Here is a 20,870-nt window from a genome sequence, read left to right as displayed (position 1 = left end):
GGTACAGAGCAGAGGATTCTGGTACTCTCCATGCACAGTGTGTCCTGGAGGTACAACTGGAGCTGAAGTGAATGTGGGCTGGGGGTTCTTGGAGTGTTCCGCATAGTGGGTACCCAAGTGAATTGTCTATAGCTAAAGTGGGGATGGGTCTGGAGTATTCTGGAAGATGGAAACCTGATTATTATTTGTTCCTGAAAGGACAAGGAAAAATAAAGCATTGCTTACATAATATTCTTTATTGTAACCACATCAACCAAACAGATTACACATTAGCCTTGAAAACACTTTGATATGATGACCATTCTTTTTGGTGATACTTGTAGTAAGGCTAACCTGTATCATTAATGAAGACCATCTAAATTATTTTTTAGGATTTATTTATTTTAGAGAGAGAAGAGGGAGAGACGGAGTGCGCCAGTGTGGGGAGGAGTAGAGGGAGGGCAGGAGAGAAGGCAGACTTCGCTGAGCACAGAGCCTGACTTAGGGCTTGATCCTACAACCCTGAGATCATGACCTGAGCAGAAACGAAGAGTCGGATGCTTAACCACCTGAGCCACCCAAGCGCCCCAAAGACCATCTGAATTTTTAAAATGTACTTTCTTCATTATCCACATATTTGGATAACTCTGAAGAAATAAATTTTCTAAAATAGTGATCTGATGGGGAAGCACCAAAACAGTGGTTGTTAACTCTGGCTGTGCATCAAAAGCTTTTTAGAAATACATGGTTATTTGGAATAAATGGGTGTGTATTGGGACCTAGCACTTGTATTTATTTTTAAACAAACTTTTTATTTTGGGTAATGTTAGGTTTATAGAAAAGTTGCAGAGATATTAATGAATTCTCATATGCTCTTCATCCATATCCCCTAATACTAACATCTTATATTACCATGATACATATATCAAAACTAAGAAATTAACTGATACATTACTATTAATGAAACTCTAGATTTTATTTTGGTTTTACCATTTTTCCCATAATTGTTCTATTTCTGGATCCACTCCAGGATACCACATTGCATTTAGGGCACTTGATTTTTGTTTGTTTTTTGTGTTTTTCTTTTGACTAAGGTTTTTTTTCTTTTGAAATTTTTATTGAGGGTATTATACATTTATATAGTTATTATGAACAAATGCAGAGAGATCCCATGTACTTTTTCCTCTGTTCCCTCAGTGGTCATGCTAAATTATAGTATAATATAGTTCAGTTGACCCTTGAACAAGATGGGTTTGAATTGGATAGGTCCACTTATATATGGATTATTTTTGGTAAAATTAGTATAGTACTGTAAATGTAATTTCTTTATAATTTTTTAAACATTTTTTCTTTAGCTTTATTATAAGAATACAGTATATGATATATATGACATACAAAATATATGTTAATCAACTGTTTATGTTACAGTAAGGCTTCTGGTCTGCAGTAGGCTATTAGTAAAGTTTTTGGGGAAGCAAAAGTTATATGCAGATTTTTGACTGCATGGGGGGGTGATGTCTCTAACCTCTGCATTATTCAAGGGTCAACTGTATTTATATTTTTATAGGTTTTTTTTTAAGATTTTATTTATTTGGCAGAGAGACAGCGAGAGAAGGAACAGGAGCAGGGGAATAGGAGAGGGAGAAGCAGGCCTCCCACTGAGCAGGTAGCCTGATGTGGGGCTCGATCCCAGGACCCTGGGATCATGACCTGAGCCGAAGGCAGATGCCCAACGACTGAGCCACCGGAGCGCCCCTATATTTTTTTTTATTTTTATTGTCATGTTAATCACCATACATTACATCTTTAGCGCCCCTATATTTCTATAATCTTTTACAAGTGGTTTCGATGGATAGCAATTTTTTGTCCAAAATGTAAATGTATCTTTCCTGATTTTTCTGATTATTAAAATAACTCATGTTCATTTTAGAAAATATCACAGATGAGTGGAAAGTTGGAAGTGAACAATTACCATCATTTTAGTTCCCCCAAAAATGCTGTTAGAATTTTTACATAGTCTTCCAGATTTTTTTCAACATATATGTAAGCATTGCTAGATTTTTAAAAACTTATAAAAGCAACATTTACTTATTAAATAATTCCAGCAATGTAGAATGGTAACTAGTAATTGTTTTAATGGGTCTTTTTTGAACCTTTTATATATAACATAGTTATTTATCATATGTATAATTTTCTTGTACAAAACATTATATAAATGTATACGTTCTTTTTATACTTCATGTATTATGGATGTTTTATATCAGCATAAATAAGTTTATTTCATCCTTTTTAACTACATATAATTCTTTTATGTGACTACATTCATTTAATCAGTCTCATATTGACAGACATGTAGAGTGTATTTATTTTTTATCATTATAAAAGATACAGATGTAGATACCTACATCTTTGTGGACTTTTGTTTTTCTTTAGGAGCCACTATGGTTTTAGGTCTATCTGGAGTCTGTTTTAATGTGGCAACCTCTTATAATCATCATACACATGTAATTTGAACAAAATATGTGATTGATTTGGTAATTCCCTAAAAATTAAGGCACTGAATTATGGAATATTAAGTAGTCACATACATCGTACATTAAGCAACAGTGCACTTTCACTGCTAAAGTTGAACAAAAAATAAATTGAAATCAGGATGTTGAAAAATAAAACCTTTAGTCAAAGTTCAAGAAACCTTACCAGACTTACCCTCTCCCATGCCAACATAAATAGTTTAAGATTTGTTCCCTTCTAGAATTTCCTTTTATCTCTCTATACTGAAAGGTCTGCAAAGACAGGTTCATGTCTCTCATTTATCATTATTTTCCCAGTGCCTGGCCCATAGAATGTGCTTAATAAGTTATACAAATTATTGTAATAGCTATCCACAGGCTACTGTATTGATCATTTCAGATGGAGACGTTTCATCAGTCAGAAATTCATGTTTAGTTCAATCGGATAAGAAAATAGAAGTCAAAGCTTATGTCTCCAGTCCCCCTAGAAATTCACTGTCTACTGCTGCTGTCGAGGAGACTGCATGGGATTGTCCTCCTAAAAAACCATAAGGAGCCAGAACAGAAGATTTGCAAGAAGCCTAATCTGGTGGTAAAACCTTTACAGCTGGTAAGGTTTAACGACTTTGTATACTGGAGATTCAGCATTATGAAAAGTAAATGAATATTTCTTCAAACCAAAATTCTATTTTAGAAAAGTCTTATTTCTAGATATATGATTTCTTAGAGCAAAGCTTTGGTCTGAAGTCGCCTTATGCAGCATTTATTCTGGTTTTCAATCTTTTGTATAACTAATTTCATTCAGATCTCATTTTAAAGTTTTCAGATGGCTTTGAAGATTTGCCAGTTTTTGCAAGAGGTTATAGCCAATGCTCGGTCCATGTTTTTTAAAATGTAGGCTGGAAAACCGTCGAGGGCTTCAGAAGGAAGAATTGAGGAGCTTTATTTCACTTTATGTCTCAACAGCTGCTGCAGATTGCCGTGCACCTGTCCTCAACTATAGGGTGCTTTTCCTTTTTTCTTTTTCATTACATGTCCACACAGTTCTCCTTTTTTGTGCTGTCCTCTCCTGTTATTTATTTTGTTGTTGTTAAGGAATTAATTGCTTACTCTTCTTTTCTTCTACCATCTATACCTGGCTTCTTTCATGGAAGGAAAACAATTTGTTTGGAAAGCCTACTGCATATTTTCTAGAGGATAAGAGAAAGGCCTAAAGGAGAATAAGATATTTTAGAATAAGAGTGTTTGAGAAACCCTATTTTTGGTTGGAAGACTAGTGTGAAATTTAATGCATTCTTTAAAGTTACCTTTGTTGGTAGGGTTGGGTAGGATGACAGTCTATCTTGGCTCAGCTTGAATATTTTAAGTACCATATTTGCAATTTTGTATGGGGTAGCTGTATAACATACTTTTAATATCATAAGGCAGTGGTTTTCATATATTAATGTAGGTAAGGATCACCTAGGGAATTATTTTTAAAAGATTTTATTTATTTGATAGAAAGCACAGGCAGGGGGAGCGGCAGGCAGAGGGAGAGAGAGAAGCAGGCTCCTCAAGGAGCAGGGAGCCAGGCTTGGGACTCGATCCCAACATCCTGGGATCGTGACCTGAGCCTAAGGCAGATGCTTAACCGACTGAGCCACCCAGGTGCCCACCTAGGGAATTTTTTAAGTGCATAACTGGAAGCCCCACTTCCAGGTATTTTGGATCAGTAAGTCCTGGCTAATGCCTAAGAAGCTTCATTTTTATAGTTTCCCAGGTGATTCTGATAAAGATGACTCATGAAATATACTTTGAGAAATGTCATAGTTTGAAATGCCACTCAAGGTTTTATAGTGGTTTCTTTTCTTTTTTAACTTGTAGCAAGTAGAAGTTAACAAGTCACAGCTCAACCTGGCAATGGCCAATCGTGATATCCCACCAGATGCTGTACGGGACAAGAAATTATGCAGACTGCCACCATTAGATACCAGTACCCTTGTGGGGGTCTTCGTGGAGTATATCATCTCTCCTAGTCAATTCTATATCCGAATCTATAGCAGGGATTCATCTGAGTTACTTGAAGACATGATGATTGAGATGCGGTAGGAGCCTGTTGTTTTCAGTGTATTTTTCATGTATCTCATTCTAAATCATAAGTTCTCAACATTTTGATTTTAGGGCTTTTAAAAATTAAGGACTGGAGAACTTTTGTTTATTGATATTTATCTTAGAAATTAAAACTGTAACATTAAATTTTTTTTTGTTTAAAAATAATGGTAAGTCCATTTGTGTGAATATAAATAACATAGTTCTGTGAAAAATAACTATTTTCCAGAAATTATAATATTGGCATTGTTCTACATTTTTGCAGATCTCTTTAATATCTGTCTTAATAGAAGAAAGTTTGATTTTAATATCTGCTTTTGTCTTTAATCTCTTGAGGTACATTGTTTTGGTTGAAGTATATGAAAACATCTGGCCTCACACAGATACATAGTTGGAGAAAAGAGTATTTTAGTAGCCTTTTCAGAAAATTGTAAATCTTCTTTGATAATTTCAGAAAATTCTGGAACATTCCCAAACTTGGCAAGTGGTAGTTTTTAAAAATTAGTTGCAGTGTGGAATTTGAACTTTTCATACCCTACTGTGATAAAGTCCGTTGGTCTTCCTTTGCACTTTGAATGAACCAGGACTGGTTATGCAATTGCAGGCTCCAGTGCAAAATTAAAATGCAAGATGCTGAGTTTAAAAATCACTAAGAATTTCAGGACAGCAATAGCAGAACATTAAAGCAAGCGTAAGGCCCTTCTAAGTGTGGACTCAATACAACTGGCCCTGAAAGGATCTTTTACCCCCATTAATAATTTAAAACATCGTGCACTGGTAATTTGGAAAACACTGTTTTGCTGAGTTATGTAGATCTTCCACATTTATTAATATCACCACTGACCTCATCAAAAAAGTATTACATATTAGGGAGCTGTCAAGCTCATGGTGGTAGATGCAACATTTCCAAAATCTTTATTTTCACTTGAAAGCCTTTAATTTTATCCGTGATGACAAATACTGTCAGTGTTTTCCTTGAAGTGACAGGCTCATCTCATTTTTGAGAAAATGTGTGTCAGATACCTAAGTCTGAATAAACAGAGTTTGATAACGGTCCTTTCAAGCAAAAATGGTGTTCCATGAGAACAATGGCTAGTTCATTTTCCAAGTAAAAATGTTCCACAAAAACAGCTAGTTCAATTCACAACTCAAGTGCATAAGTGCTTTTCTTTAAGACAACTTGAGAAGTGTTTTATGTGTATAGTACTTCCATTTTTGTCACACAGAATATTGAAAAGATGGTCACTCAGTGGTTGATATTTAATAAACTTAATTTTTATTACTTTATCAAGGACATTCTTAAGTGACTGGCTTTTTTTTCTTTTTCTTTAATTCTGAGTGTGTGACAGTGACATATAAATGATAAGTTTGGTGCCACTGTCTTGATTTGGTTAAGGCCCCTTGCTTTTTTTTTTTTTTTTACCATCATTGCAAATGTTAACACAGTGAAAAGGGTAAATCACTATTTTACTCAACTACTTATCTAATTTCTTTTCTCTGCTGAAAAATGATGCCCTTTCTTAGTAAACACCATGAAAAATGTGTACATTTGCAGTCACTTAAGATTTATTCATGAACAACAGTGTCTGGTTTTTACATAGGTGTCACATATAAGAATAATTTATTACATACTTCTCCAAGAGCATTCCATTTTTTAATCTAATTTTACCACATTATATACTCCACTCCTCTCTCACCCAAGAACACCTGGCATAATGTAAGTCACATAAAAATCACTTAGTAAAAATATCATATATTCCATTCCAGGATGCCTGTAAGATTTAGTACATGTTTTAAAGCACACTTAGGGGCTTTGTGACCTTGAAGTTACTTTAACTCTATAGGCCTAGTCTCCTTATCTCCAAAGTAGGGATACTAATAGTACCTGCCTCACAGAGTTGTGATGATTAAAGTACTTAGAATGGAGTCTAGTTCAAAAGTTGGCTACTGTTGTTATCAATACCATATCTGCTGTGTGCTTGGGATGTTGAGGTATGAGGAATACAAGGAGAAGACAGACGTGGTCTTTCCTTTGTCAACACCACGATTATCTGGGAAGATAGGGGATATGTGGGGTATTTCATGAGGTGGTCATTCTGCCTGGGCGAGGTGGAAGAGAGCTTCACAAAGCGGGTACTTGAGCTCGGCTTAAAAAACAAGTAAGAATTTGCCAGTCAAGGTGTGAGTGTGTATGTGCAGGTCCAGTCCTCGGCACTGAGGGCAGTAGTAGCATTAACAACAGGAGTAGCGCTGTGCTCTGGGAGCAACAAATAGGGCAGTGAGGTTACCACTGCGTGAGGTTGGGTGGACAGTGACTGAATGTGAAACTGGAATTAGGGAAGAGCTGGAGTATGAACACCATGGGAAGAAATTCTGACTTCTTCTGTAGACAACGAGGAGCCTCTGAAGGTTTTTAGAAAGTAGGGGCATCAACAGGTTTGTATTTCAGGATAACTCTGGTTGCAATGCAGAAGGTGGGTGGAGTGAACAGGAGAGCATCCATTACTATGCTAGTCTTGGTAGGAGTGTGAGAGTGGAAAGGGAGAGAGAAATTGGAGAGAATTTGGGAAAGTACAGTTGTCAGGTCTTGGTGACAAGCATGGGTTTGAGAAAGATAAGGGAGAAAGGGAGACTAGGAAACCTGTGTTGACTTTAGAGATTGGGTAGGTTTGAGCTGGGGTTAGAAGTTTGCACCTGGTGCCTCTAAGGTGACCATGAGGTATAGGGAATTGATAATGTTGAGTGGACAATATTAGTTAGGATTAGGTTTAGCCACTGTTACAAAGACATAACTTAGCCATAGTAGCATAAAGAAGATAAAAGTTGATTTCTTCTTCCCGTAGTAGCCCATATATAAACACTACAGACCAATAGGGTAGCTCCATGGTGTTAGGGATGCAAGTGTTTCCTGTCTTGCTGTTGCAGACAGTGTGTTGCCCCCATCTGCATGGTCCAGGAGGTAGCTCGCCACCACACCCAGCAAGCTCCTCATTCCAGCCAGTGGGAAGAAGAAAGAGAAGAAGGTAGGAGGTTGGAGGCATGCCATTTTCTTGAAAGACAAGAGCTGGAATTTCTATACTTGACTTTTTTTTTCCCCCAGAGACATGTACTCTTATTATTTTCTTTTCTTTTTTGATTTTTTTTCATTTTTAAAAATTTTATTATGTTAATCACCATATATTACATCATTAGTTTTTGATGTAGTGTTCCATGATTCATTGTTTGCGTATAACCCAGTGCTTCATGCAGTATGTGTCCTCTTTAATACCCATCACCAGGCTAACCCGTCCCCCTACCCCCCCATACTTGACTTTTTTTTTTAATTGTGGTAGAATACACATAAAATTTACTATCCTAATCATGCACACTCTACTTTTTCCTCACATCTTATTTCCCAGAGCTTAGTATTCACATCCAGATGCAAGGGAGCCTGGGAAATCTGAATGGCTATATACTCAGGAAAATTTGGGATTCCTCTTACTAGGGGAAGAAGAGAGGAGAGTGAGAATTGGGGGAAAACTAGCATCTTTTCCGTACAGCTGGAAGTAAAGTTTCAAAGTTCAGAAGCAATTCAGCGTCTAAAGATCCCAGTGGAGAATCACCAGTTTATCCGTAGTGGTGTAAGACATGAAAGTGGATGAGATGATGCTGTGTACAGCAAGAATATTAATAGATAAGGAGTACCTACTGTATTTGGGCTCTGTGCCAAACATTCACATATTTGAACTAAGGTTTTATTATCCTCTCCATGCGCAACAAGTAAACTGAAGCATAGAAAGACAAAGATACATGGCTAGTAAATGATGGAGTCAGAATTTGAGCTCATGTCCATTGGCTCCAAAGCCTGAGCTTTATTATTTTATACTTCCCAAAAAGAGGAACCCAGAGAACCCAGACATTTAAGGCAATTACAGGGCCAGGATAGGAATAATTATTGACAGGGAAGAATTGGGAGCAAATAGTGTCTTGGAAGCTAGGGTAGAGACTGAAAGAGGACAGGGTCAGGGTCATGCTGCAGAGAATTAACGGACCACCAATGCTTAAAAATGCCCATTTTAGGAAATGCTGAGGAATAAAGTTGGATTACATTTTGTTCAGAGAGTATGAGCTTAAATGAATGTGTGACTTTCTATTTGAAGAAGTTTGTCGATGAAGAGAAGGAATTTGGATAAGAAAGAGGAAAATAATAGTAATAAGCATTAACAAATCAGAAAAAGTGGGGATTCTTTTCCTTTTTGCCAAGACTTTCTTGCTCTTGATACGTTAGTAAAAATGATCTTGGTATTTTCTTCCCCTATGTGATTCCCTCTATTATGGAATTCTGTAGGCGCTGCTATTCTAATCAGCTGGTTTCTGATCGTACGCCATGCCGGAGTATTTCATCCAACCAGGACATCTCTGTTGTGTAAGGATTTCTGAGGATAAGTGGTGGTATCGGGTCATTATCCATCAAGTCCTTGGGAAGCAGGAAGTTGAAGTATTCTACCCAGACTTTGGAAATATTGGAACTGTTCAGAAGTCCTCCCTGAGGTTTCTCAAGTGAGTTAACAAATCTTACTAAATTATTCTTAAGTTTTGAATCCTGTGTTGAAGCCACATGGAGTTAGGATCACTCTTCCTTTTCTCTTGCCTTCCTCGCTCCATCCTTCCCTCTTTGTTCTTAGTGCAAATGGACTTGGCATACGGTTCCTTAGTTTCACAGGGAGATTATAATCTCTTATGTCTTCTTTCACATGATTATGAATCTGAATGGACCATGAGACTAAATTCCAGTCTCTTAATTAAGAAAATGATTTTTTGGGTCATGCTAAGAGTTGCATTATATAGCATGAAGGTTAGTTTGTTCCTACCTCTATTTTAATTGCATGGTTTTCAAAGATTATTATGTCTAAAGATTTTACTTCTTAGATTGCTTTAAGTGTAAGACATTAACTTAAAAATCTATGAATAAAATACTCCGAAGTGGTGTGAATAGCTCAATCAAGAATGGATTAGAGATTCATAAAATGCATTTAAAGATATGATTAAATATTTGTGTATTTGATTATCTCTTGCAGGTGCTGCTACACAAAGCTTCCAGCTCAGGCTATCCCTTGTTCTTTGGCTTGGGTGAGACCAGTAGAGGTATGTTTATTCCCCATTAATCAGCAAACGTTTGATACTTAGAACAGTTCTAGGATCTCAGGATACAAAAATAAAACATGGAATGAGCCCTACAATGAGAAATCACTGTAGATAGTCTGGAAGATAGACGTGGAGACAGAAATCAGTGTGCTGTGTTGTATTTGCTGTAGAGCTATTTATGGTGTGTGCTAGGAGGTGCAGAAGGAGGAGTGCGCTACTCTGTTGAGGGTAGTCAGGGATGACCCTCTGGCCAAGGTGGCGTTGGAGTGGAACTTCGAAGGAAGATTAGGACTGTAACTAGACAAAAAAAGAAAGCTGTTCCAGCCAAAGGGAGGGTAACATAAAACATCTAAAATTTGAGAAATGATAAGTGGCTCAGTTTGCTTACATGGCAGTAGATGAGCTGGAGTTGGTGGATGGAAGTGATATGAGAGAAACAGACAGGACCCTGAATGGGGATCTGTATCCGTGTTCAGGAGTCCAGACTTTGTCCTTTAGATGCTGGGGAGCAACTAAAGGATGTACCTAGGGAACCACCATACTGTTATATGTTTTTGAAGAATTCTCTAGTAACATAGTTGTGTGAGATGACTGAAGTGGGATGAAGCAAGAGGCATTTTTTTTTTTTATTAACATATACCTGTATTATTTGTTTCAGGGGACAGGTCTGTGATTCATCAGTCTTATACAACTCACAGCACTCACCTAAGCACATACCCTCCCCAGTGTCCATCACCCAGCACCCCATCCCTCCGACCCCACCCCCACTCCAGCAACCCTCAGTTTGTTTCCTGAGATTAAGAGTCTCTTATGGTTTGTCTTCCTCTCTGTTTTGGTCTTGTTTCATTTTTCCCCTCCTTTCCCCTAGGATCCTCTGTCTTGTTTCTCAATTCCTCATATCAGTGAGATCATATGATACTTGTCTTTCTCTGATTGACTTATTTTGCTTAGCATAATACCCTCTAGTTCCATCCATGTCATTGCAAATGGCAAGATTTTATGTTTTTTGATGGCTGCATAATATTCCATTGTGTGTGTGTGTGTGTGTGTGTGTGTGTGTGTGTTGTGTGTGTGTGTGTGTGTGTACACCACATCTTCTTTATTCCATTCATCTGTCGATGGACATCCTTGGCTCTTTCCATAGTTTGGCTATTGTGGACATTGCTGCTATAAACATTGGGGTGCAGGTGCCCTTCGGATCACTACATTTGTATCTTTGGGGTAAATACCCGGTGGTGTGATTGCTGGGTCATATGGTAGCTCTATTTTCAACTTTTTGAGGAGCCTCCATATGGTTTTCCAGAGTGGCTGCACCAGCTTGCATGCAGGAGGCATTTTCATCCATATAGAGACATTTGTTTATGTAGTTATGAATATCGTGCACTTAACTTGGTGTTTTTCCCTCAGAACTCTTTTTTTTTTTTTTTTTTTTAAGATTTATTTGAGAGAGAGAGAACAAGCACAGGGAGAGTGGCAGGCAGAGGGGAGAGGAAGAAGCAGGCTCCCTGCTGAGCCTGGAGCCCGAAGTGGGACTCGATCCCAGGACCCTGGATCATGACCTGAGCCAAAGGCAGATGATTAACCCACTGAACCACTCAGGTGCCCCAGAACTCTTAATTATATATGCCGTACACACTTATTATATTACATTTGTCTTAACGTACTGGTCTACTGGTTGCTTACATATTACATGATTATTCCTGTCAAGAAATTTATCTGAAAAACACAGTACAGAAGAAAAAGAAAAAACATTACTATTATTCTACTTTTCAAACACATTCAATTTAGAAACTTTGATGTGTGTTTCAGTTTACTGGATGTTGGGGGTCAGTTTTTGTAGGGTTTTCAGGATTACATAGAATAGTAGTATTATTTTATATTCTTAACTCAGCGTTATTACAGGATAAATTATTATGTTACCATAGTTTTCAATTTTAATAGATTCATAGTAATCTGTTAGGTAAATGTATATCATAGATTGATTAACTATCCCTTTATCGTCAGACATTCAATCTGTTCTGATTTTTGAGTATATAAATAATGTATGCAGTTACAGTCTTGTGCAGGTCAGTATTTGGGATTTTTAGGGTGCATTTTAGTCTTGGTTTTTTTCTTCCATGAGGAAGGTCAGGGCTAAATTTGTGACTCACTTGGAGCCAGTGTTCATTATTCTCATATTAGCTAGATGGCTTCCATTTTTGTGTCTCTTTTTGTTTTCTTATTTCCTTCCTGAAATGCTTCTGACCTTAGGGCTTTTGCCCACTCTCTTCCTTGGAGTAGCTTGTTCAAAGCATTCTCATGGTTGGCTCCTTTTTGTCATTCAGATTTAAGCCCAAATGTTATTTCCCAAGAAGGACTTCCTTGACCAGCCAATTTAAAGTACACACTTCTACTTCAGTCATTCATTGCAATTTATCTTTATACACTGTTATCTGGTATTATAATTATTTGTTCACACACACAGTGTAAGCTTCTGAGATGAGGGGCATTGTTCACCACTATATCTCTAGTGCCTAGATCAATGGTTGCGTCATTGTAGGTGCTTAATAAAGGTCTTCAACTGAATGAATGAATCTCAACTTTTTATCTTTTTTTCTGGTTTCAAAAATAGTTAACACATTTGGTAATGGCAGAGTAACAATAGAGTAGCATGGTGGGACTAATACTCCCATAGGCAAAATCCAAAGCAGGCAGAAAAGCAGAAATCTACCCTGAGAGTCAAGCCACAGGGTGGTAAGATCAGGAAATTTTCAGCTTCTATCCTGGGGTCACTCCCCAGTCTATATAGCCTTGGCTGGCTTGAAGAGTTAGAGGATGTTGTTTGGGACTGGCAGAACAGCTGGGAGTTAAGGGAGAATACTTGAAGGGAGGGAACCACAGAATGGGTGTTTCAAAATCAGTGACTTGCCATCTGCCCAAAACCTTAGATGACTCCTAAACTCTGCAGGCATTAGGAGAACCCAGTGGCCCTAGTGAAACATCACTGGCTTATTTACTCTTTCTTTTTGTCACCTTGCATGCGTTCTTTTGAAGTTTTTTAATCATTCCACTAACACACTATATTATTTTAGGGATTCTAGGAATACAACACTTGTAAATAACAATGCAAACACATTAGAACACTTTCTTCTTTAAACCTCCTCTTCTGATCTATTTTTGTTGTATAATTATTGTTATTGTTTTAAAACCCCTCAAGAAATGGACCACATAAAATAATGTTCATCTAGATTTAGTCATGTATTTCTCAATTTCTTAGCTCTTCATTCTGGCCACTCAAACCCCTTGAGAACATTTTCCTTTTATTTGAACGTATCCTTTAAGATTTTCATTTTGTGAGGGTTTGCTGATAGCCAAACTCATGTTTACCTGGACACATAATTTTGCCTTTATTTTTTGGAAGATACATTCACTCGAATTTTAGGGTGGCACGTGATATGTTTAGTGCACTGAAGATATTATTATACTGGCTTCTGGTCTCCCTTATCTTATTGGAGAAGTCAGCTGTCAGCCTGATGGATGTTCCTTTGAAGGCAGTGTCCTTTTTGTCTGTAGCTGTTTCTAGCATTTCCTGTTGTGGCTTGTGTCTTCAGTTTTAGTATGTTTTATGTGTGGATTTATTCTTATTTATCGTACTTTGTGGTTCATTGAATTCCCTTTATCTGTACTTTGTTACTTTATATTAAATCCAGCAAATTCCCGGCCATTATCTCTTCAATTATTATTGTTTTCCCCCCATTATTCATATTTATATTCCCTCTGTCTCTATTTCTGCATCTCTTTTTCTGGGACCACAATTAAAAGTATGTTAATATTTCTCAGTTTATCTTCCATATTTTTAAAACTGTATTTTTCTGTATTTTACATATTTCTCTCTTTCCATATTGCATTCTGGGTATCTTCCACTTCACTGATTTACTCTCTAATTCTGTCTAACCTGCTACTGAATCAATCTTTTAGGTTTTAAGTTTTGGTTATTGTATTTTTACTCTCTAAAAATTCTCTTTGTTCTGTAATTTTGCTAGATGAATTTTTATAGATTGCTGATCTCTGCAGAAGCTTTCAAATTAATCTTTTTTTGTTTTTAAGTGTAGTAAGTTTAGTTGCTTTATAATTGTCTAGAAAGTTTTTGAAGGTTTGTTTTATGTTGTTTCTCCTTGTTCTTACTTGTGATTAGTTGTTTCTTTGTATGCCTTTTATCTTTGTCTATACTATTCATTGTCTTTGAAAAATTATTTGTAAGAATGTTTGAATAATATGGGCTAAGATTGCCTACCTCTAGAGAGATTTGCATTCGCTTCTGCCAGGTACCTAGGAATACTCCCAGTCTGGAACCACGTTAATTTAAATCAACAACTTGAGGATTTGTGTACTCTCCGGTGATATGAAAATTAACTGCAAATCCACGTGAAGGCTAGCTTATTTCTTTTCCTTTTTTTTTTTTTAAGATTTTATTTATTAGAGAGAGAGAGAGCACAAGCAGGGGGAAGGGCAGAGGGAGAAGCAGGCTCCCTGCTGAGCAGGAAGCCCGAGGGGCTTGATCCCAGGACCCTGGGATCATGACCTGTGCCAAAGGCAGATGCTTAACCGACTGAGCCGTCCTGGTGCCCCTCTTTTCCTTTTTAGGCAAAATATTTCCCACTTTCCCTTTAATTCTCTCCTGATAATTTGTTACTCTCTTGACAGTTCTTTGATGCTTTTGGACATACCTAAAAAATATTTTAATCCAGAATTTTAGTGGTTTCTGTAGAAGGATTAGTCCAATAATTTAACTTAATCATTTCTGAAAATGAAAGTTTTTCACCACATAAATAATAAAGTTTTTTCCATAATCACATTTTTCATAATTTTTCCTTTATTCTGACTTTACTTATCCCCAAATCATAAATATCCTACAGTGTATAATTCTAGTAAGAGAGAGTGAGAGAGAGAGAGAGAACAAGAGGGGGTAGGGTCAGAGGGAGAAGCCCCCACTGAGCAGGGAGCCCAATGCGGGACTCGATCCTGGGACTCCGGGATCATGACCTGAGCTGAAGGCAGTCGCTTAACCAGCTGAGCCACCCAAGCACCCTACTTTTATGGTTTTATTTTTCTATGAAAATCTCTAGTTCATCAGGAGTTTATTTTTGTATGTGGTTACTATAATTCATGTTTGAATTTATCATCTGAATCTCATGTTTTGATTATATTTCAGGAACATTGGACGTCCAGAGCTATTTTGCAGTTCCAGAAGTTGTGTGGTTTGAAGCCATTAGTGGGGTAGTGGATGAATATGTAGACGGAATCCTTAACATTTTTCTGTGTGATACATCCTCAAATGAAGATGTCTATTTCCATCATGTCTTGAGAACGGAGGGCCATGCTATTGTATGCCGAGAAAATGTCCCTTCTAAGGTGGAGCTGTCTGGTTGTGTTTTTAATATATTTTATTTACTCTGAACACTTCAAGGTGTAAGATAATTTAATAGAGAAGGTTATTTGATGTATTCTTTAATCTTAGAGACATTTGAGATGCCTGCCTTCTTAATGCAGAGCATTCTCTTAATTTTCAAATGACCACAAAAAACTACCTTTGGCTGATGAGAGTGTGAATACTTTTAAGTAATTGAATTGAGATTCTGTCTTACCTCAAATCAGTTCTTTGAGGTCTTCTTAGAGAAGACAACACTCTTGTTTTGCAACTATTGATGGTGATGTCTGCATCACTGTTAATATTGATGTTGATATTTTTGTGACTAGGAAAAATTGTCAATATGGAAAATGTTTTAAATTTTCTAAAATTTTAAATTTTAGAAGATGATACATTTCTACAACATTTGAAAATTATGAAGTGCTTTTTCACTTTTTCTCTAAGTAATTAAACCCTTCCTTCTTTTTTTAATTCCAGGGTTTCAGAGAACTCAACCCTTTAGCTTTATATACTAAATCCAGTGCAGGGCCAGAGGATGTGGTCCTGACAGAACTGGGTTATCCTTCCCAGCAGCACTATTTTAATGAAGACCGAGAGATTAGTCCACAATCTAAGGAGAGTGAATTATATACCCTGGTGAGAGGCTTTTGTAAATATTATAATTCTTTTTATTATTGTTAACATTTAATGAGTACTTATTATATGCCAAACACTATGAAAAACACCATAAGCATAATATGTTATTTAATCCTCACAGAATGCCTGTGATACAGTTGCCGTAATTATCCTTATTTTATAGGTGAGGAAACTGAGGCTTTCCAAACCTAGGAAAGTTTATGCAACCATCGTAACAGTACCTTGTCTCTCATTATTTGCTGGTTTAAATCTTTGCTACAGTCACGCTTTCTCCTGCATGATTTCTCTCGCATACACTAAATTCCTTTCCTGCCTTCACCTACTCTAACCCGAATGCTGTTCTTCTTCGCTCTGCTTACCTCAGATTCTTCCAGTGTTCTCATTTCTTACTTTCTCTGTAAGCCTTTCAGTGACTCCCACTCACAGTAATAACAATATTACTATTCCTACTATTACTGTTACATATTATTCCAGCCAACAGAGGTAATAATAAAAATTTTAAAAAAATAACAGCAACATTTATTGAACTTGCACTACATGGGAGGGACTGTTCTAAACACTCTTATGTACTAGTTAATCTTTACAATCACTTTACCAGGTTGGTACTTTTGTACCCCTGCTTTAGATAGAAGTAAAATGAAGCACCAAGTAAGGACTTAAATGTTTTTGAACAAATAAATAAACATGTCCTCTGAGTCTTCTATCCTCATGCAACAGGTACAGGGCTAAGAATATAGGATGTGTTTGGTTGAGAGCCAAAGTGATTTTGGGCCCAGCAAGGCTTTTTATTTTCATTGAGTACATATTATTTTGCTTAAATATGTTTTATATATCTGACTTATAAAATAAAATTATAGAGATGATGTTACATTTTTAGTAGATATTTGCTAACTATTATATAAAAAGGGAAGGCCGGTTTGACCACTGGGAGATTAACCTGTTCTGAGAAGTAGAATGTAGGTATAAATGTTTACTGCTGCATGTTTGAAACAATATAAGAATGTTAGATTTCTAGTTTATGTTAAAATTAATTAGGCTCCTTTGGCCCATAACACTTTCTGAAGCCTGAATTTTTCTTAAACATTATTACTTGATTGGAACAATTATATTTTCTGATTCTTAAATAGTGATTTGAATACACCCTTTACAATTTTTAGAATATCCTATCACTGTGTTATGTCTTCAAATAATCATAGTTCAGTCTCAGAAATGAAATAAAGCCATCGTTTCTGCAAAAGAGATAAGACTTAAAATTCTTGTATCCCACCGCAGCCTGTATCCCATGGGCTTCATACACATTCACACTTACCCATCCACTCCCTACCTCTGTATACTCCGTTCTCTGTAATTCCTACTCTTCTTTTAACCATCCAGCAGTTTGTGTTACCTCCTTCATTGCAACTTTTTAAGGCATCTTCTTAAGGCATCTTCCTCTCCAGCGATATTTTGGTCATATCTCTGTGATGGCTCTACACTGAAGGTTGTACAGTGATTATCTGATTGTGTGTCTTCCTGCTATATTTTGAGTTCCTTTAGAGCTGCACCATACTGCATCTTTTTTTTTTAAGATTTTATTTATTTGACAGAGAGAGACACAGCAAGAGAGGGAACACAAGCAGGGGAAGTGGGAGAGGGAGAAGCAGGCTTCCTGCGGAGCAGGGAGCATTATGCGGGGCTCGATCCCAGGACCCTGGGATCATGACCTGAGCCGAAGGCAGCTGCTTAACAACTGAGCCATCCAGGGACCCCTGCATTCATCTTTATATCCACAGAGCTACCCTGTACACATTTCATAATGTGTGCTCAGTAAATGTTTGTTGGCTTGAACTAGTTTAGCAGGATAGGAAGATGTGGGGTCATGGATAAAGTTAGAAAATAATGTAGCATCCATATGAACCATAGTGAAAAATTCCTCCCAGAATGTATAGGCCTGCAGATTTTAGAAACGGCATTAATATGGAAAATAAAATAATTTCTCTTTCATATCTACTAGCAAGGTGTTAATGATGAAATGGCTTTCACTCACCTTGAATCTGAATTAAAGGAGCCATTAAAGGATTCTGAATTCAATTCTTTGAAAACCCAAGATAACCGCTGTGAAGAAGATCCAAAGTGGTCCATCCCAGAGCTAAAGGATCTGAAGGAAGAAAATGAGGTAGGAGAAGGAAAGAGTTTTTTAAAAATGTAATTCATATACTTAATTCATAAGTGAAGGGGACGGAAATAAAATAGCTCTTTAAATTCTGCTTTTACTGCCATCAGAGAATCTTTCACAGATGAATTATGTTTTCTCTTCAGCAGTCACTGACGCCAAAGTTGAAGCAACATAGCCTTGATCACAAAAAATGAAAGGCATTATCTGGCTTTGATGTGTTAGTTCCTATCTTGTTGCTTCGGGCAGTCTTCAAGAATTATGTGGTGATTAGAAACTAGTACTGAGATACAATATCAGGAGAACGCAACAGGAAAAATATTGACAGCTTTTTCGGAGGATGTATTTTATTTTTATTTTAACCTAATGTTTATGTACATATAGCTTAGAGTGCCCCATAATCCCTTCCTCTACATTTTGTATTTCACAGGCCAACCATTTTCATCTCTTTGAGGGGCTGCTTTTGGGATTTACCTCTGTGTATTTCACTATATAACATGCGTATGTTATTTCCTGAGTTTTCAGTTTTACGTCCCTCTGGGAAAGAGGAAGATTTCCATCTCTTTCATCCCTTTGCCCCACCACACACACGTACCCTTTTTGTCCCCAGTCCCGCATCTTACTAATGTCGTTATACCACCCTTTCCATTAGATCACCATTCAGTATTTACATTATTACCATAAATGCTGTCAACAGGTAGTATGCTGTGGCAACTTTTTCCTTCCTGAATGACTTTTGTTTTCTCTAGTGTTAGTATTTCTTTCTTTTTAAATTAACATAGAGTAAAATTGACTCTCTTCTGGTGTATTGTTTTTTTTTTTATTAACTTATAATGTATTATTTGTTTCAGGGGTACAGGTCTGTGATTCATCAGTCTTACACGGTTCACAGCGCTCACCATAGCACATACCCTCCCCGGTGTCCATCACCCAGCCACCCCATCCCTCCCACCCCCACCACTCCAGCAACCCTCAGTTTGTTTCCTGAGATTAAGAGTCTCTTACGGTTTGTCTCCCTCTCTGGTTTTGTCTTGTTTCATTTTTCCCTCCCTTCCCCTAGGATCCTCTGGTGTACTATTCATAAATTTGTGTAACCATCATTGTAATCAGGATGCAGGATGGTTTCATCACCTGAAAAACCTCCCTGGTGCTTCCCCTTTGTAATCATAGTCTCCCCACGTCCTCAACTCTTAGCAACTGTTGATTTGTTTTCTATCACTGTAGATTTACCTTTTCTGGAGTGTCCTATAAATAGTCATAGAATGTGTATATAATTTTTTGAGACTAGCTTCTTTCATTCAGCATAATACCTTTGGGATTCATCGAAATTGTTGCCTATGTCAATAGTCTGTTCCTTTTGATGGATGAGTAGTAGTTTATTGTATGGATTTACCTTAATATATATATATCCATTCGCACCCATTGGAGGATACTTGGGTTGTTTCCAGTTTTGAGTAATTATGAATAGAGCCTCTATAAATATTCATGTACAGATTTCTGTATAAAGGTAATCAGGAGTAATGTGGTAAGTGCAGGCCAAACTGTTCTAGTTGTTTCTTACCTTGCCAGCAGTAGGTATTATCAATGATGTTCATTTTTAGCCATTCAGATAGATACGTAGTGGTGTCACAGTGTGATTTTAATTTGCATTTCCCTAATGACTGTTGTTGAACATCTGTTTGCATGCTTACTTGCCATCTATAAACATACTTCTTTGAGAAATGTCCAAGTCTTTTGCCCATGTTTTTGTTGGGTTGTTTGTTTTCTTGCTAGTAGATTTTGAGAGTGCTTTAAATATTCTGAATACTAGTGCTTTGTCAGATATGTGATTTTCACCCAAATGTATTCTCCTACTTGTAGAATGTCTTACATTCTCTTAATAGTGTTTTTCATACCACAAGTTTTAATTTTGAGAAATTCCAGTTTATCAGGTTTTTTTTTTTATGTACAATGTTTTCAGTGTCAAGACATCTTGAGTTAATTTTAGTATAAGATGTGAGGTTTAGGTCAGTGTTAATTTTGTTGCATATAGATGTTCAGTTGTTTTAGCATCATTTTTGAAAAGACAGTACTTTCTCCATTGAATAGCCTTTGCAAACTTGCCAAAAATCAATTGTCTACATTTGTGTGTGTCTATTTCTAGACTCTGTATTGTGCTCCATTGATCTGCCTGTTTTTTCAGTATCACACTGTCTTGATTATGGTAGCTTTGTGATACCTCTTAAAATCAGTTTTCCAAACACCATTTGTTTGAAGAGACTCTTTTTTTCCCTTGGATATTCTTTTCTGCTTTGTTGAAGATTAGTTGACCATAGACTTGAGGGTCCATTTCTGGGTTCTTTATTCTGTTCCATTGATCTATGTGTCTGTTTTTATGCCAGTACCATACTGTCTTGTTGATTACAGCTTTATAATCCAGTTTGAAGTCTGGAATTGTGATGCCTCCAGCTTTGCTTTTCTTTTTCAACATTCCTTTGACTTTTTGGGGTCTTTTCTGGTTCCATACAAATTTTAGAATTCTTTGTTATAGCTCTGTGAAAAAATACTGGTGTTATTTTGACAAGGATTGCATTGAATGTGCAGATTGCTTTGGGTAGCATAGACATTTTAACAGTATTTGTTCTTCCAATCCATGAGCATGGAATGTTTTTCCATTTTTTTTGTGTCATCTTCAGTTTCTTTCATAAGTGTTCTGTAGTGTTCAGAGTACAGATCTTTTACCTCTCTGGTTAGTTTTATTCCTAGGTATCTTATAGTATTTGGTGCAATTGTAAATAGGATCAATTCCTTGATTTTTCTTTCTGCTGCTTCATTATTGGTGTATGGAAATGCAACAGATTTCTGTATGTTGATTTTCTATCCTGTGAATTTGCTGAATTCATGTATTAGTTCTAGCAATTTTTTGGTGGAGTCTTTCGATTTTTTTAAATAGAGTATCATGTCATCTGTGAAGAGTGAAAGTTTGACTTCTTCC

The 20,870-nt window shown here is 36.8% G+C and overlaps 1 protein-coding gene across 1 annotated transcript in view; it reads left to right on the top strand.

Moving 5' to 3' along the window:
• TDRD5 (tudor domain containing 5) overlaps positions 1–20,870 on the top strand; it is a 94,491-nt gene that overhangs the window by 47,133 nt on the left and 26,488 nt on the right. Inside the window, 10 exon segments of the mRNA XM_035722342.1 lie at positions 2,890–3,035; positions 3,037–3,099; positions 4,353–4,573; positions 8,905–8,933; positions 8,936–9,116; positions 9,635–9,701; positions 14,893–14,950; positions 14,953–15,092; positions 15,586–15,744; positions 17,738–17,899. Coding sequence (XP_035578235.1) covers positions 2,890–3,035; positions 3,037–3,099; positions 4,353–4,573; positions 8,905–8,933; positions 8,936–9,116; positions 9,635–9,701; positions 14,893–14,950; positions 14,953–15,092; positions 15,586–15,744; positions 17,738–17,899 — 1,226 coding nt within the window.

The sequence above is a fragment of the Zalophus californianus genome, chromosome 10 (genome assembly GCF_009762305.2).
Source record: "Zalophus californianus isolate mZalCal1 chromosome 10, mZalCal1.pri.v2, whole genome shotgun sequence".
Lineage (NCBI taxonomy): Eukaryota > Metazoa > Chordata > Mammalia > Carnivora > Otariidae > Zalophus > Zalophus californianus.
Note: the sequence above shows the minus strand (reverse complement) of the source record. Positions and strands in the feature narration are given on the sequence as shown.